General features: G+C 40.7%; 1 protein-coding gene and 1 long non-coding RNA gene across 2 annotated transcripts; one reads left to right on the top strand and one right to left on the bottom strand.

Annotated features, from left to right (window-relative positions):
• Nucleotides 1-1,603: 1,603 nt before the first annotated feature.
• Nucleotides 1,604-18,452, top strand: cnnm1 (cyclin and CBS domain divalent metal cation transport mediator 1). Its single transcript, XM_003451970.5, has 10 exons — nt 1,604-3,616; nt 8,088-8,231; nt 9,317-9,457; nt 9,572-9,741; nt 9,931-10,030; nt 11,495-11,640; nt 12,123-12,366; nt 14,597-14,701; nt 15,850-15,951; nt 16,337-18,452. Exons 1-10 carry the CDS (start codon nt 2,170-2,172, stop codon nt 16,414-16,416), a joined length of 2,679 nt encoding a protein of 892 aa, XP_003452018.2. The 5' UTR covers nt 1,604-2,169; the 3' UTR covers nt 16,417-18,452.
• LOC112841968 (uncharacterized) lies at nt 5,063-9,421 on the bottom strand. Its single transcript, XR_003213480.1, has 3 exons — nt 9,291-9,421; nt 7,683-7,830; nt 5,063-5,957 (listed from the first exon to the last, which is right to left on the bottom strand). It is a non-coding gene; the product is annotated as an uncharacterized LOC112841968 (long non-coding RNA).

Raw genomic sequence — 18,452 nt, 5'->3', positions numbered from 1 at the left:
TTTGTCTATTATATTTCCTCTTTGCTGTTGTTTTAGTGAATGTTAGACCACCTTTAACTCCTTTACGGCTTACCGATCGACTGTACTGCTGAAATTTGAAAACGGTTTGGTTTGTTGTTTTTGGATTTGAAACTCTAATTTAAATCATATAAAACAGAGCGGTGACTTTTTACACTCTCAGCTCCTCCACGGGCCGGTATAAAAAGAAGTGAAAAATGCACAAGTTATATATAAAGTTATGTTGTTAACTTTAAGCTGTCAGTGGAAGAAGAAAAACATTCTAGGAAAATATTAAATCAGTTAAACATATTCGGTGAGGAAAAATAATCTGCTACTACTACAATAGACTAGTTCTTCGATCAAATCTAACCTACTGAAATTTCGGATTTAATAATTTGAAGGGAGAGTTTAGTCATGATGTGCGATAATGTTCTCGTTGCTTCTTTTGAATGTAAACTTTACAATAGTTTGTTCAGGAAATGATTCGCAGCTTTAATTAAACTGAGTATTTTTCTGTCTGTTTTGTGTTTAATGTTAAAGACACTGCTGCTGTTTAAAAATCAAGATCTGTTGCTTCAATCGTGGGAAATTATTGCTCTGTGAGGGGAAAAATTACTCGGCAACACTGATCGCAGCAGAAAAGCAGCATGAGTTATATCATTCATCCAGCAGGGTGGCTGAATAAAAGGATAGAGCATACAGAAGTTTAAAAACTTCCTAAGCAGAATTAGGTTTAGACAAATACACTGAATCGTCAGAGCATTTTCGGTGACTTTTGTTGGGCGGACTCAATGGTTGGCTTTCTTTAAGATTTATTTTACCGCCTGCAATGCGTTTATTTTGATCGATCATGAAAAATATCTAATGTAAAACATATAGTCGACATATTTATACATCAGCAGAATCTTTAACGATGCGAAATTTTTTTATACGCATATATTTTTTGGTTTTGTTTGGCAAACTATTTAATGTGTAATTTTATCAGGAAAATCGTCTGTCGATGACTTTAGGATGACAGTTGGAGTGACAGTTTTACAACCTGTTTTGCTGTTTTTTGTCGTCTGAGTAAAGCGTGGCAATGACTGTTTGCCCTTTGCGCCTTCAGTTTTCTGCATCGTAAATCCCACAAACCGGTCACCGAACTGAGATGCGTTAGATCTGAAACAGCTGATCACTGAACGGTATATAATAATAACAACAACAACAATAAAAAATAATAATGGTGATAATAATAATTATAACTATAGTAATAATAATAATGATCTGTGGGACTTGATTGTAATTGTTTTATTTACAACTTACTTTGTTTTTACAAAAAAAATCCCAACGAACAAACAAGAACAATCCTCTTCATGTCAACATTAAACGTCATGGAAGTCAGTAAAACGTTGTTCCTTGTCATATAATATTTCCAAAGTATATAGAAGGTAAAAGTGATATCTATAATATTTATATATACATATATATATATATATATTTACATATATATAAAATGTGTGAGTGTTGTTTTAAAGTAGATTTAGAGACAGCGACATTTTGTTTTAATTTGTTAAGGGATGCGGATACTAAAACACAAACTATTATAACAGAGATTTTAGAAACACATTACATTTATGTGTTTATGCTTAAAAGCCAACAAGTACAGTTTTTCAAACTGTACTACACCGAAAACAGGTGGCGATGCTGCCATCTAGCGGGGAGTTTAAAATAAATAAAAAAATAACTAAAAATAATAATGAAATAAGAGTCTGAGCTCTGCACTAACGCACAAACTGGCACACAACACAACATAGCATTTCTTTCTATTGATTTGCTTTCTTGATACACATCCCAATCTTTTTTGTATTCAGCTTGTATCTCCTTACTATTTAGCAAGTAAATATCTTCCTCTGGCGTAGCTGTAGGTGCTCTGTCGCATGAATCATAAATGATTGGGCATTTCCTGCTTTCTATTTATAGAAAGCGGCAGAAAGCAAAAAAGCGAGGCTTACGTCAGGGTTTGTCATTTATATTTAAGGTGCCAGCCCACAAACACATACACACATACGCACACACACTTGAATTCCTCTCTGCTCTCTCTCTCCGTGGCATGTTACCCAGCTGCTCCATCCATCCCATCCGCAAACCACGTGACCCAGTTCTCCCGTGTCCTTCAGCGGCTCATTCAGCATGATGGCTGCGGATGCTGCGGATGCTCTCTGCAGCATCCTGCATCCGCGCCGGCTCTCCCTCCTCTTTCTTACCGTCACCATCTCCTCTCTGCCGGCCAAGACAGCGGCGCTGCTCGGTGTCCGGCCTGAAGACACCCAGAGCGGAGAACTGTCCGTGCAGGATGGGATATTGAGGGCTACCGAGGGGACCCGCTTCATGCTGAGGGTTTACTACTCCGCTTCTCCAGCTACCGAAAATCCCAACTTCCTGAACATCAGCGGCAGACCGGACGCAGCACCTGCCGCTCCGTGGATCGCGTTTATAGAGGAACCAGGTGGGGACAGTGGAGATGCAGAAAGTCCGCTCCTGTCCAGGGGGAATCCATGCGAAGAGGAGAATGCCCGGAGCTCAGACATCGAGCTGCTGGGTTCCTTCAGATCCACCTCAAGTCATAACTCAGTCTTAGTGGAGCTGCTCGCCAAAGACCTGCGCAGAGACGAGGTGATCAAATACTACTCCATGTGCGCGTTCGATGGAGTGAAATGGGAGCACTTGAGCACCAAAGACTTCTGGTTGGCTGTGGTGGAGAGACCTCCAGAGGCAGATGCTTGGCTGCAAGCAGGAGTCTCTGTGCTCTTGCTGGGGCTGTCTGCTCTGTGCAGCGGGCTGAATATTAGCATGCTGTCTCTGGACCCGGTCGAGTTGCGGGTCCTGCAGAACAGCGGCACAGAGAAAGAACAGAAATACGCGCGAAAAATAGAGTCAGTGCGTAAACATGGCAATTACATCCTTTGCACTGTGGTGCTGGGTAACGTGCTTACAAACACGTGTTTTGTGGTGTGGATGTGCCAGATTTTAGGAATGACCGCTCTCTCCACTGCCTCATGCACTCTGGGGATATTTTTTATTGGCGAGATTTTACCTCACTCAGTGGCATCCAGGCACAGTCTCGCCATCGCATCCAAGACCCTGTGCGCGACCCGCCTGTTGATGCTGATATTTTTCCCCATCGCCTACCCGGTCTCCAAGATTCTGGACATTATGCTGCACCAAGAAATCAGCAACTTTTACACCAGGGAGAAACTGGTGGCCATGCTGCGTGTCACAGACCCCTACCACGACCTGGTCAAAGAGGAGCTCAACATTATTCAGGGAGCCCTGGAGCTTAGGACCAAGACCGTAGAGGATGTGCTGACACCGCTGTCAGATTGTTACATGCTGTCCTCAGATGCTGTGCTGGACTTCTGCACCATGTCAGATGTGATGCAGAGCGGTTTCACACGCATCCCTGTTTATGAGAACGAAAGGTCCAACATTGTAGACATCCTTTTTGTCAAAGATTTAGCCTTCGTGGATCCTGACGATTGCACTCCTTTGAAAACAATTACTCAGTTTTACAAGCATCCAATGCACTGCGTCTTCAGTGACACCAAGCTGGACGTGATGCTGGAGGAATTTAAGAGAGGTAACTCGCTTCACTTTAAATCATATCAGAGGTTTGGTCTCTGCAGTCTCCATATCTCCCTGTGTGTCCTGTCTAGGACCTATACACAACTTATGAGTAAGAAGTCAGCTGAGCATGTGAGGCACCATATGTTTTAAAGCAACCTCCCACCAGTTAGGAGTTAAATGTTCTTTGAAGTGACTGTGCACTTAAGAACTACATTTTCAGTCCAGAAGTCAATGTATACATCAGCCCATTGGCTCAAAGTGGGCCTGCCAGTAAAGCCCTTTGATCCCCAGAGCAGTGAGAGACATATGTGAAATCTGATACTGTGTCACACAGTGTGTTTGGTTCAGCTAGAGTTTAGAGGCTACCATAATAGGGTTATCTTAAGAATTTATGTGATGAGAGAGATTTAAGTCGTTTTCCCATGACAACACTGTGAACTTCATCTGGCCCCATGCTCGGTACCCCATTTCTATGCAAGTATCAGTTATCGGCTCCTCACTTAAAATGCTTGAAATGCTAAACTGTATCAAAAAAGGAATTTTGCACGATTTGCCTACACCAGAATTCGTCTTTCTCTCTCCTCTGATAGCCATCTTTGCTGATAAGTGAATTGACAGTATTGCCGCACATGCAGTGATAGCATCTGTTTACTAGAGAGGAAAAGTGCATTGCCTCTATTTAGGGACTATGTTCAGCCTTGGTAACATTAAATATGATTCCGATTTAGTGCTCAGTAGCGAAAACCTCTGACTGCTCGACTGACAGTGTCACACTGTAAAATAAAGACACACGAGAAGCCACTGCCACAGCTGTTATGCAAGGATGGAAATCTGTTTTATAGACAAAGAAAGGGCAATACATGTCAGCTGAATGCAGCTGGCCTTGGCAGGGTAATGAATTATGTTGCCACTTACAGTTCAGGAGGTCCACTACACTTCACCGTGCCTGGGATTATGAAATATAGCTTTGGTCTGGCACAAGTGATCCATGAGCTCACACTTGACCTATATGTGTGTCGGCATCGCTTGTGTGTCTCTCTTGGGTGTGAAGCCTGGTTTCACCTTTACATTATTTGTGCACACTTAATTGTCAGCCCACTGTGACTTTGAAGTTCCTTCCACTCTGTAGGTCATCGCCAACCAACCCTGCAGAGCAACCATGAAAAATTCAGCTCCAACCTTTCCCTTCCTCTCTCACCTCCCTCCGACTTTGCTTTCATGGCTAAAAGCCTCCTGCTGGTCAGGAAGCCTGGCTGGAAGCTGTGATGATGTTTCACTGAGATGGTTGGTGGGCAGAGGTGAGGTCTGTGTTAGAGTAAAGAATGGAAATGTCACCAGGAAGAAACTATCGCCTGCAAACATACTGTTGAGTGGAGAACTTAGCCATGCAGACAGTTAGCATTTTTCAGTTTTTCAGCCCTCATAAACATTCAAGTTGAAATAGAAAGATTCTCCAGTCTCAGCTACAATGATCTTTTTTTTATTTTTTAAAATTGTTTGGTAAAAAAGTGACAGAGCAAGTGAAAAAGATAATGCAATTAAACAAGTAAAAATCTATCAGACATTTATAAAAGTCTTTCCAAAATCGATAGCAAAGAAGCTGCTTTTCTTGTGGATGTTCATGCTGAAGAAAACTCCCCTTTATGATTGCACAGCAACTCAAAAATGCTTTCCACAGTGTTCTTTAGAGGCATGTTTTTCTTTGTCAGCCATCAACAAAGAGAATACTTAATGACCACAACCTCAGACAATTCAACACGAGATACAAAATCCTGCAAACATCTAAAATAAAAAGATGGAATGCACTTTACAAAAACATACAAAGGGAAGGCCGGGGGAGTCGTGGAAGGCAAATCCTAAGGATTGTTGAAATAAACATCAGCCACTATCCAAATGAAAGAGGAAATACCAGAGAATAAAAAGAAACAGTTTATGAGTCAAAGCATACCACCTCATATGTCAAGCATAGTGGTACTCCTCTTATGGCTTGGGTGTGTATGGCTGCCAAATGAACAGGCACACTGGCTTTTATTTATAACTGTCTATTTATTCATTCTGCTGGTGAAGCGCCAGGATAAGTAGCCTGCTCACTCTGAGTCATACACATCAAAACTCTCAGGGTGAATTTTTATCGTGCAACAGGACGGTTATTCTAAACACATGACAACAAAGAAATTTTCAGGGTGAAGAGGTTGGATATCCTCAGCTACCAATAAGCAGAATCAAATGATTCCTGAAGACCAGAAAAAAGATATTGAGACTTCACAACGAGTAAAATTTGAAGATGGCTGCAGTAAAAGCCTGGAAAGCTTTCCCATGGCACCTTCTTGTGTTTGTGTGTCAGAGCCTTCAGGCTGCAAAAGATTTTAAATATGACAGTTTCAGACATTGTGTTATCTCTCATATTATTTGCGAACATCCAACCCTTGGAAAGTACACTAAAAGAGGATTACATTCTCAAACAGTTGCTCTTATATTGATGTAAGCCTGCTCAATGTAAAGCTAACACACAGCACTTGGCAATCAAATTGACTGAGCTGATGTACGAAACCTGAAGAACGGAGCAAACTTCCCTTTATACATTTAAGCTTTTGCAGCCAGAGTGTTTTATGCTGCTGTAAATAATTGATTTTTATTAGGGAAAGACAAGGTTATTATTCTTATATTATTCTTAAGTAATAGTAGCAACACCCCTATAAAACACTGCATTATAAATTTTACTAGAATGCATTAAAGATAGACAGTTTTTCCTTTTAATATTGCTTTTGGTTGAACTCTAAACAGCATTATACAATTATAACACATTTATCATGTGTGTGCGTATATATACACACACACACACACACAAAGTAAAGACTTGTATCTAAAACAGAGCTGAATAGATTCAATTACACATATTTTGGAAAATAAGCCACTTTAATACAGCATCATCCCTGCAACGACTCAATAGAGTGAATGTTACAAGAAGGCAATGCCGCAACTATACTACAAAAATAAGCCCAGACTTAATTAACAAACCACAGAAGGTAGACACAGTTTAAACCAACTGTTTTCATAAGCTGTTTGTGCACCAGTGTAGAGGAAAATTACTGCTCCGGAGACATAAAATGAAATATTTTATTCTAGATCTCATTATGGCTTTAATGCTGTGGTTAAATAAGCAGATAGAAATAGGTACCAACATATGCGCAATCTAAAACACAGTTTTCTAACATAGACTGACGGAGCCACTGAAAGTGGTAGAGCAGAAACGTTTTGCAAAAGGGACAACCATGGAGGACCCAGTTTTGCTCCGGGCATGTGTGTCTGCGTGTGTGAGTAAGTGTGCGTCGTTCTGCAAGAGTATTATGTAACATATGAATGATGTAATGCGGTGCCCAGGCACATCAGCAGCTGAGAGCAAATCCGTCGCTGACTCACCTGAGCTCTGCAGAGACATCGACCTGAGTGAGTGCAACCTCACCATCTCAGTCAATCCCTCACAACCCAGAGGTTCATATTTGGATACGACTGCCAGTCAGTCAATCGGATTTTTTTTTCTCTTGTTGCAGTGGATTAAAGCATTTGATCCATTTTATCCCTTGGCGATGATCCCCTAAATCGGCCCATCTTATTTGAGCCACAGATTTTATTCAAAGTGAGGCTGGAGACTTTTTTTTATGTGTCTGTTGGAACCTGTGGTCCAGTGACATCATTTTGGTTAGGTAACTTATTTGGTCACCAGACTAACTCGTGTTGATGAAAGCAGAACAGACTGATGAGTTCAGCATATTTCAACATATCTGATTTTTAAGTGAGTGGAACAGAAACTAATGAGAATAAAAAAAATCAATATAGAGCAACTTGTTTGTGTTGATAATTATTTTTTTGTACTTTTCTGTCCTTGTATGTTTGAGTTTGGTTGCGGCGTCTTGTCACATTCGCTCTATCGTGTCGTTGCGAGGATGATGCTGGCGAGCTACGTCAGTGTGTCCGACAGGCTTGTCGCGTTCAGCTAAACACAGTCGCAGTGAGGTTTGCTCATGGATGTGTACAGATGTGCTGTGGGTGTGTGTGTACGTGTGGGCATGAGTGCTTACCGAGGTGGCAGCAGCATGGGCAGTTTATTCAGCAGATGCAGGCATCCCCAGACTGATTGTGTAATCTCTGTGTTTACGTAAGGAAGCCAAGTCTTCCAACTGTCAAAGTGTCTGGAGACTAATCCCCCAATGTCCACTTTCTTTTTGTCTGAGAACACAAACAAGGGCAAGTCTGGCATTGAAGTCATTTTCAATTTAACCTCTGGGATAGATCCCTCAGGTTTTTAGTTGGTGAATTAATGCTGATTTTCATCTTGACTGCACAGAGCCAGTTGGAGGCTGTTGACTGGAGTTATTTTTATCTGCTCACTTTGCCTCTCGGCACATTGCACGAGCAGTTTTTAGCCCGAGCTCCCATTTTGAAAACATTCTAACTTGTCCTCTTCTCTTTTCTGATGACTGCAGGAAAGTCCCACCTCGCAGTGGTGCAGCGGGTGAACAGCGAAGGCGAGGGAGACCCCTTCTATGAAGTGATGGGCATCGTCACCCTTGAGGACGTTATAGAGGAGATCATCAAGTCTGAGATTGTGGATGAGACAGATCTGTACAGTATGTATAAACATAGTGTTTATGAAGCTCTGCATCAGGGCTGTCTTATTGCTTCCAGCTCCCCTACTGAGAAGATTTTCGCTTAATTTATTGCAGCAGCTGTCGCATTTTGTTCAGCTTTGTGCTCTCCATCAGTCACTGGAAAATGCCCAGATAATCAGGTTAAATTCCCATATCAGTTATTAGGACTGCAACTAATAATGCTGTAGTATGAATTGTGAATGGAATGGGGTTTTTTGTGGTCCATCTACTTTGCTGTTTTCTCATCCCGCTATTGGTTCCACCTTCTCTCCCCTGTTGTTCCCAGCTCCTTCCTAATTCTTAATTAAATAATGTGACTAAATGACCCAGTCTCTTCAGATAATCGCCATAATCCCCTTATTTTTTAATTGGCTGGAAACACTCTCCACGGATTCAAATGAATTCAAATGCAAAGCTCCCTTCATTTCATATCTAGTCCAGTCTGCACCTGCTTTCGCTCACTGAATTTTAGTTTCCTTTGTTATTCTCCTGTACGTTTTCACAGCAGCCCCTGCTCTCAGAAGACATCAAGATATAAGTGTGCTGCAGTTTAAATTATATACAGTGTCTAAACCAGTTTCTGTGAGTGGTGCACCTGTGTGTCTGCATATAATATTTGTGTGTTTATATATAGCATGAGGGACCTAATCTCTTCGAGCTTTGTCATACAGTTTGTCATGAACCCAGCTGTTCTAGAAATAATGTTGTAGCAATAATGCATTTAATGAAAAAAAAATATATAAATATATATATAATACTCTGCAGAGGATAAGCCAATTTATCAGTCAGAGGTTACAGCACTGGATAATCTCCAGCTCTGTGCAGCTTTAGATAAATATACTAAGCATGCAGAATATAGAGGTGCACCAATTAATTAGTGCCACATCAGAGTAGTTTCTAATTAATTATAGTGCAAACAAAAATATTGACCTCGCTCTGCATATATGGCACATTAAGTAATTAAACCTAATTAATGAGGTAAGAACTCTTTAGCTTCTCTAACCTATTATCAGAGAAAGTGCTACGTTTTTTACTCACTTTCTCGGATTTGTGTCTGTTCATAGCTGATAATCGCACAAAAAGGCGCGTGTCCAACCATGAAAGGAAACAGCAGGACTTCTCTATCTTCAAAGTGGCAGAAAATGAGCTGAAGGTGAACATCTCGCCCCAGCTGTTACTTGCAACACACCGCTTTTTGGCTACAGGTAGTATTTGTGTGTTTGTCTCCATGAGCTGAATGCTAAGCATTTGCAAATAACATGAGAACAAAGGTCGGGGGACGTGGTGTTCCTCCCTTGACTTGTGTTGTTTCACAACAGAGGTGGAGCCCTTCAGGCCGTGTCACCTGTCAGAAAAGATCTTGCTGCGGCTGATCAAACATCCCAGCGTTGTGCAGGACCTAAAGTTCGATCCCAAGAACAAGCACGCTCCTCAACACTACCTCTTCCAGAGAAACAAACCTATTGACTACTTCATCCTGATCCTGCAGGTACTTCTAAACTGATGCAAAGGGTGTGAATAAGAATTAGCTCAGCGTTGTTCTGGCAGTGAATTTGCATTTGAATGTGCATTTTTCCCTGCGTGGGACGCTCCATTAGATGAGTAATCAATTGACTGTTCACATTATTAGCGCACTGCTCAGACCTAATCCATGTAAATGGCTGTGTTAATCTTGCAGGGACGGGTGGAGGTGGAGATAGGAAAAGAGGCTCTTCGGTTTGAAAACGGAGCATTTTCCTACTATGGCATGCCAGCGCTCATCCCACCACTGCCTATCGGTAATTCACTGGAAATATGAAGCAATATGGATGAGTAATTTTGAAGGTTCTCGCATGATGAAAACATGCAGTGCATTGGGGGAGGTGAAGTGTTTTTCCTGTCTTAATGCCACCCTGTGTCTGTATAGTGTCAGCCTGCTGAGCAGCAGCAGCCGTGGGAAGTAAGTAATTAAAAGAAGAGATTTCAGAGAATTTCCCAGTGGAAGGACATGACCTGCACAGGATTATATGAAATCCAGCTAAGACTACAGAGCAAGTAGAAAGCCTGTCTTTTGCTTTCTCTCCCTGGTTTCTTGTGGCGGTAGTGTGTACATTTTGTACGTGTGATGTTCAGGGTGAGCTTAAAGCTATTTGCGAGACCTCATTTAAAATCTGAAAATCCCTACTTAGGACATTTCAGAATTTTCTCTCAAACAGCTGCAGAATCATCACATCTTAAAAGAGCAGCTTTTTACAGTTTTTTCTCTCTTTCCGACTCATCGCTCTGCAGTGAACTGACAAAAATAGCTTTTCTTGCCATTTCACTAGACAGTGCTGAACACAAAACAGGAAGAAAACAGTGTAGATGAATTAAAAAGACCTGCATGACCTTCCATCAAGCATGCTCAGTTACTGTTCAAATACATTTTTACTGCTCTCTTGCGATGCAGGGGAGATATCTTCTTTTTACTTGCGAGGGAGTCACTTAAAATGCATTTGGGGTTCAAATATGACTTCATTTTCCAAGCATGAGATAAAAGATGAGGGTGGCCAGTGCAGCATACGGCACCATGGAGGGTCCTGTTGGACCACTTCACCCACTGTATAAGTAAAAGCTGCAGCACGAGGGCCCAGTTTTTGAATTTTGCCTGTATTTTTAAGTTGTTACAAACGAATCACATCACGAGAACGATTGTTGACGCTTTTAATTTTTATCTGTGCCAGAAGTCTTTTTTAGCCTATTTTTCTGACAAAGACATTACCCGTGGCTTCCATGCTACACTGAAATAAGATGATTAAGCCAAGGAGCTGAGCCAGTGTGTGTCTTTAATGTAGTGACAGCAGATTGATTGAATGTGGAAGACTGACATGCACCGTTGAGATTGTGCCTAATTTCTCTTGACAGATTGCTGGTTATTCATCATCTGCTTTGCATATGAATGGCTCATTAAACAAGGACCTTTTTAACACTGAAGGAAAGAGATTTTTTTATTATAAAATGGTTTTATTATATAATGTTAGCTACAATTAAAGTACCTCAAGAATAACTAAAACCTGAAGGAGAGTTATGAGATTTGACTCAACACTTTTTCCTAAGTGACAATTAAACATTTTGTTGAGGTATATAAAAGAAAAAGACATTACTTGGACTTGTTTGTGTGAACTCTTTATGCTTATTCTGGTTAAGGATTTGGACCCTTTACAAATGATATATGTAGAAAAAAACAGACCTCGAAATATGTTTCCTTCTTCTGCTCTGTTCAGGTCAGAGGTATAGCTCCCGGGCCAGCAGCCTGAACCAGTCGGATTCATTACTGAGCGGAGGCAGTGTGGGTCAGCTCACTGCAGGTGGAGGGGTCTATTTACCCGACTACTCAGTCCGGCAGCTCACAGACCTGCAGATCATCAAGGTTACAAACATAAACGGCTGCACACACATAACCCAGAAAAATATGAAGAAAACCACTGTTATTATAGGCTAAATTAAATCTCTAATTTCCTGCGCACTGAAGGAAAAAATTGGGACCACAAAGGAAGAAAATGCATTTTTAAGCTCCCTCCATTTAATCTTGAAATTTCCCAAAAATGCTTCCGCTGCTGCTGGATTTGCCTTTGATATGTCCTGATCCCCGTTTCTGACTGAACACAGACATCCTGTCTCTAACTCTCCCACCACACAGCCTCTTTCCGCTAATCACTGCGGATAATTGAGCTCCATTTCAAGCATGAATATCTTAACCTTAAATGATACATGTGCCCTCTCACTTCACCTCGCCTCCCTTTTCTTAAACACAGTGCACGTTTCCTCTCGGCCACATGCGCAACTCTTAACGGTGGCCGCACACACAGATCTAACGCTTATGATAATGGCAGATTTCTTGGCGCCCCACAGATCACTAGAAACCACTACCACAACGCCCTAACGGCCACCAGGATGGACAGCAGCCCACAGACACCAGAAGCGGTGGACCCTGATGGCAAAGGGAGGCCTCCGGTCCCAGAGGCCCGCTCACACAGCATCGCCCTCCCCCTCACGCACACACACACTCGACTGGGACTGGCACGCCTTGCACATCTCCATCCCCATGGTGGCCTTCGCAGCACCTCGCAGCTCAATGAAAGAAACCGTATTGTTCGTAAGTAATATAGATGCCTTTATTTAACAAAAAGTCAACTAAAAACTGTAATTTGTTCATGAGATTTTTCTAAGGCAGCACGAGGTTTTTACACCAGCTAAACTTGAAGTATGAGGAATTTCCTTGTGTTGGTAAAATTTTCTGTCAAAGAGGAAGACAAGCTTTAAATGCACAAATTGAAGTTTGTGCGTTTGAAAGCAGGGACAGAGAATTTTAAAGAAACACCATTGATTCATTTAACTATTTTAAACAAACATAATGATAGCCGGTGATGTGTTGTTCCCCATGTTGTTATTTGAAGATGAGCTTTTCTGTAAATAATTATGGCAAAACTAAGAGATTAAATGAAATCAGCTGCTCATAATAATAAAAATTTCATCCTCTAATCTTACCTACTCGTTCATAAGTATGCATGTGTGAAATCAGCACATAACTTGGAACAAATAGTTTCTTTTATACAGTACAAAGACTTCTGTCCCTGTACACCACTGCAGTGGATTGTAAGTCAACATGTGATTGAACTGCAGACTTTCAACTTCACTTCAAGGGGTTTTACAAGACTTGTGCACAAACTGTTTAAGAATTGCAGTCAATTTTATACACACTTTCCCAATTTCAGGTTCAAAACTAATAGGACATGCTGACATAAATTTAAATATGTTTTTAATACTTGAAAATGAAAAAACTTGGCTGCCTAGAACACACCAAATGTTACTAAATGTTGTGTTTGCTCCCTTGAGATTCTCTGCCAGGCCTTTTCTGCAGCCATTTGTTGCTTGTTTTTGGGTCATTCTGCATTCATCACGCACTGATGAGTTGAGATCAGGCGACTGACTTGGCTGTCGAAGACTATCTAATTTCTTGACCTGGAGAAAGTCTTTGTTGCATTTGCACATAATGAGCAGATAAACAGTGTGGCATGCTCTGGATCACAAACCCTTTCTCTCCTTCTCCACATTTTTCTCTTCCCACCATAATCATACAAGTTCATCTTGTTTTCATCTGGTTGAGTGATTTTTTTATTTTTTTTTTCAGAACAGTGCAAGCTCTTTTAGAGGTTTTTTGGCTAAATCTAATCTGATCTTTCTGTTCTGGAATGTAAACGATGCTTTGCACCTTGTTGTAAACCCTTTGAATTTCCATTCATGAAGAAGTCTGTTGATCGTAGGCTTTGACAGTGATACAAAACCTCCTCGAGAGAGTTTTTGACTTGGTTAGATGATGTAAAGTTGTTCTTCAGCTAGGCCTTTCAGTGTTGCTGAGGTTGCCAGTGCATTCACTCTTTTTAAGAATGTATCAGATTGTTGTTTTTACCGTCTCTGTGAGGTTTTCACTGTCTCTAATGATGCCTAATGATGGTGTTTTTTACTTGCATTAACATTTCATTGGGCCTCATATTTAAAATCAGAGAAAATGATAATGAAAAGCTATTACATAGAAATTCAACACTTTGAATCTGCTTTATTTGTCATGAAATAGCAAAGAAGCAGGTCTCATAAATGCTTTGAAACTGCTGGTCAGTCAGTTTTCCAGTTAATTTTGAACCTTTAAAAATGGGAGACGTGTATAAAAATAGCTGCAATATTTAAACAGTTCATGCAAAATTTTTGTAAAACCACTTGAAATAGAGCTGAAAGTCTGCACTTCAGTCACATATTGATAGCTTGATTTATAATTCACTGTGGCGGCATACAGATGCAAAACAACATAAACTTATGTCTTCGTGCAACATAATTATGGAGGGCACTGACGGACGTAAAGAATGACTCACAAACGGCAAATATTCAAAATGACTCACTCACCAGAGTCATTCAAATGTGACATCAACCAATCTGTACTTGTTTCGAGGCTTAAAGGGTGTCCCACATACCATCTGTCTTATGCAGTGTAGCCCGCCACCCACTTTTGTGTGTTTGTTAGTTCCATTAAGAAAAGTCGTGGACAGATGGTTCCACTCTGGTTGTCAAAAAAAAAAAAAAAAAAGTGTTTACAGCTTTAAATTACCATGTAAGAATTAAACCCCCTCTGCTAGTTTTAAGTCCTCTTTAGCTCAATTTAAACTTTTTACTTTTAATCCTACACTGGGTACTATTTTAAATATTCAGCCTCTTTGTTGGAGGCCCCCAAAACACTTGAATAATACTAAGCTCTCTAGCTCCCTCTTTAGGTAGAGTTACAAATATGCTGCTTCTTGTTTTTGGTGGTTTACTTGTTTAATTTCATTTTACAGGCAGTAAATCTGATGGGCAGAGAAGTCCAAATGATACCGTGTTCCTTCGCATGGATGAGATTCCCTACATCCATGAGGACCGGCCAGAAAGTCATGGAGAGGAAGGTGAGCGCGGCTCCATACAGCCAACAATCAAACATTTTAATTTTTTCATCTTCAAAGGGAAAAAAAAGTTTCCAGAAAACGTGTTTTTTCATAAGTAAAGGGATACATTCACTGGTCACTTTATTAGATACACCTGTTAAACTGCTGTTTAACACAAATATTTTTTCAGGTAGCAGTAATTAGGCATATAGACAGTGTCAGGACAACCTGTGCATCAGAATTAGGAAGAGAGGTGACTTGTGTGGCATGGTTGTTGGTGCCAGAAACTGCTGATCCCCTGGAATTTTCCTACACAACCATGAATGATGATGAATGATCTGAAAAAGAGAAAACATTCAGTGAGCGATGATTCTCTGGGTGAAAATGCCTTGTTGATGTCAGAGTTCAGAGGAGAATGTCCGGGCCCCTTAGTACCAACGTTTAAAGGATAATGTGACATCTCACAAATCTCAAATGATGTCAGACTGTTCTACTGAACATGACAGTGAGTTCACTGTACCCAAATGGCCACCATAGAGCTGAATCCAATAGAGGTCCATTTGGATGTGATGGAATGGGAGATTCATATTGTGGATGTGGAGTCAACAAATCTGCAGCACCTGGGTGGTGTAATCATGATCATGCCATAAAGAATTAAGGCAGTTCTGACAGCAAAAAAGGGGTCCAACATGGTACTAAGTGTACCTAATAAAGTGGCCAAAGAGTGAATATAGCTCTGTATTTCATGGTTTTCAAGCTGTGGAGGATGTGTTCGTAAAAACATAATGTGAGTATAACAAAACAAGGTTACATATGTTTCAGTCAGTAGCCAATAAAATGAAATGAAATGAAAGATTTTCATGTTACAAATTTGCATTAGTATTGCAAACAGATTAATGTACCTACGTGCATCACACCACACCTTTGTTCAGTCCAATGATTGTAACCAGGAGCTTGGTTGCCACAGCTTTAGTTTGTTTGATATTTGAGTTTCAGTCTGTTGATGATGTTTTTAAGTTCAGCATGTATTTTTTTTACTTACGTCACAAGTTAAGGAATCTCAGTTTAAAGCTACTCTACAAAAGCTTTTGCAGAACTTGTCACCTAGTGTGAGCCGTGTATCTACGTAGCACCCCCCCTCCCTTTTACTCTCTCACTTTCTCCTGCAGATGTGCCTACAGAGTCTCAGCCGTCCACCTCTCCCTTCATAAGCTCTTTGTCTCTGTCCAGCTCTGAGGAGAACATTGGCAAGAAGCTATTGCGTAAATTGAGTGAGTAAGCCATTTGTCATGAACACTAATGCGACAGCACTCCCACACACGCTGTCAGATATGCCCCAACTTTTCTGTCAGACATAGCGACAGTGCTGAGTGTATCTTAGCAACAGGTGATGTGCTACGTCCTTCTCAACAGCCTGCTGCTTCCTGCAAAGCTCATTCTCCAGATGCAACTAAGCCACTCTGGCTCACATACAATATAATATAACACAGTTAGTTTTATTTATTTATTTGAGGCTGTAGCTCTGCTATACTGTACATCTGATGTTATATCAGTTTGTGACAAGTGTAATTTAAAACTAGTACAAGTATCATGCTTTTGGTCTTTATAAAGATGAGAGCTGCTGCATTTTCACAACATGTTCTCATCTGTTTCTAGGTAACAAGAGGAGGAAAAAGTCTCGGGATGGAGAAAACAGTTTGGAGGAAGGTTCAGAGCAACAGCCAGTGACGAGCTAGCACAGCGACATGTAGGAAGAGGGATGACGCACACATCCTCTTCCTCTTTATCATTCACAAGATTAACTACATTAACTACAACCTCTTCGTATACCCCCTTCAACTCTCAGGATACTGAGCCATCTTATCTGCTGTAGCCATCAAAAATACTCAGGTCCCACCCTGGCCCACTTGATGTATAAAACATGATTGGACGGATCTAAACAGTAGTATTTGAGTTATCCAGCTTTGCACCAGTGCATCTTTTGTAGTTACTGGCGCATCCTTCTTTTATTTGTTAGCTCTATCCACAAGGTTAACATTTATTCATAACATTTAAACTGTAACTTGCTTTTGAATTTTGTCACTATAAACCCAACAAGGGCCTTAGATAGTATCTGAGCCAGCTGATACACTGATATTTATTATTGAGTTGTTATGTTAACAAGGCAGTTTCCACATACTGTACTGGAACCACTGTTTGCACAGGGAACTGTCCTAATGTTGCCATAAGGGCGCCACCTACTGCCACACAGCCCAACACACACTAACCAGTGGCTGAAATAGAAAGCCAAACGATAAGAGCACAACTTTTTTTTAAGAGAAACATTGTAACTATATACCTATATTTAAAAAAAGCCACCAATTAATCCTCAGCTTGAAAGACTACTTGTTGTATTCAGTGACTCAGCAACGTTAGAGGGTTATAGTCACATACCCGAGTTTTTATATGGAAGTGTGAGGAAAGTAATTTAAAGATAGCAATATAAGTCCTCCTAAATGCTGTAAATCGCTTGGATTTATCACTGCACTCCACGTTCATTCATAAAATTCATAAATGTAGCTGTACAGACACACCTTAGGTGTTTCTATCAAGCAACCACCATTCCACCTTTTTTCCTCGGTGTCTTCATGTTTTAGATAAACAGTCATTAATCTGTTGTTTGATTGCATTCAGTAGAACACATTGTCTTTTGTGCATTTCATAGGGAGCATAGAAAGTTGTCTATGTACAGTTCATCTCGCATGGGGTCACTCACTAAAGCTGCATACACCAATTAAAAATAAGCTAGGGGTTTATGGGCTTTGGATCTTTGGGTTTGGGGATCCAGATGAACATTAGGGGCATTACTGAAGAAGAAGTTGCTACTTGCATGTTTCTCTGTGCTGCTTTTACTATAGAGTTACCCCCTGCTTTTCCATATGCATGACTACGATGCATGTCTAGGCTGCAGTACGTTCTCAGCACTGAGACGCTGTTTGACTTTCCTGAATCCTAAGTAGATTTTAAGGTGGCTTACACATAGGCAGCAGACATGGGTTTTAATTGCTAAAGTTGAAAAGAATCAGCAAATGCTGCCAGCTAATGGAGAAGCACAAAACAAGGCTGCAGGTTTCATCGAAGGTTCCGCTTTAACAGCTACTAATGATGTACACGGGGATTGGGGAATTCAGAGGAAGCCAGAGAAAGCTGCTCAAGAAGGAACATTTTAATAAGAAATAGGAAGTAATCTCGTACTGCAATAACAAACGAATGGATTCTATTTAAATTGTGAGTGAGTCCCCCAGTGGACTACGCTGATCTCTTTTCTTGAAATCTTGAACCTGAACAGAGGGAGATTTGCCTGACGAAAGCAATATGACATACACTGACGTCAAGCCACCGCCTCTTTCCAAACGCACACAAAGGTGGTGTTCTGGTACGCTCAGTGATTTAATTCAATCTGCCTGGTAAGGCTAAGTACAAAGGTTATTGCACTGCTAAGCTTTTTACAATGACCCCACTGTACCAAACACGCAGTGGGGGCGGGGGGAGTGTGTTTTGACTCTAAGTGTGAATCGGGAACTTTAAGGATGATGCTTTTACAGAAATGCAGTTGGTTTCCATCTTTATATTTGTAAGGATTGATGTACTGTTTGTTTGGGCTAAACTAGCAAAAATACATTTTGTAATGCAAAATTCAGAAGAATATATTAGCAACCCAAAGATATCAAGAAATGGATCAATTATTCTACACAAGGTTAAATTAATTTATTAATAAATCTACTGGAGTATT

The sequence above is a fragment of the Oreochromis niloticus genome, linkage group LG13 (assembly GCF_001858045.2).
Source record: "Oreochromis niloticus isolate F11D_XX linkage group LG13, O_niloticus_UMD_NMBU, whole genome shotgun sequence".
Lineage (NCBI taxonomy): Eukaryota > Metazoa > Chordata > Actinopteri > Cichliformes > Cichlidae > Oreochromis > Oreochromis niloticus.
This window is presented reverse-complemented; position numbering and strand designations above follow the sequence as displayed.

Coding starts and splice junctions, on each gene's coding strand:
- cnnm1 (XM_003451970.5), top strand. CDS start 2,170: ATGATGGCTGCGGATGCTGCGGATGCTCTCTGCAGCATCCTGCATCCG. Junction 8,232..9,316: donor GGATGAGACAGATCTGTACA/GTATGTATAAAC, acceptor GTCTGTTCATAG/CTGATAATCGCACAAAAAGG. Junction 9,458..9,571: donor ACACCGCTTTTTGGCTACAG/GTAGTATTTGTG, acceptor GTTTCACAACAG/AGGTGGAGCCCTTCAGGCCG.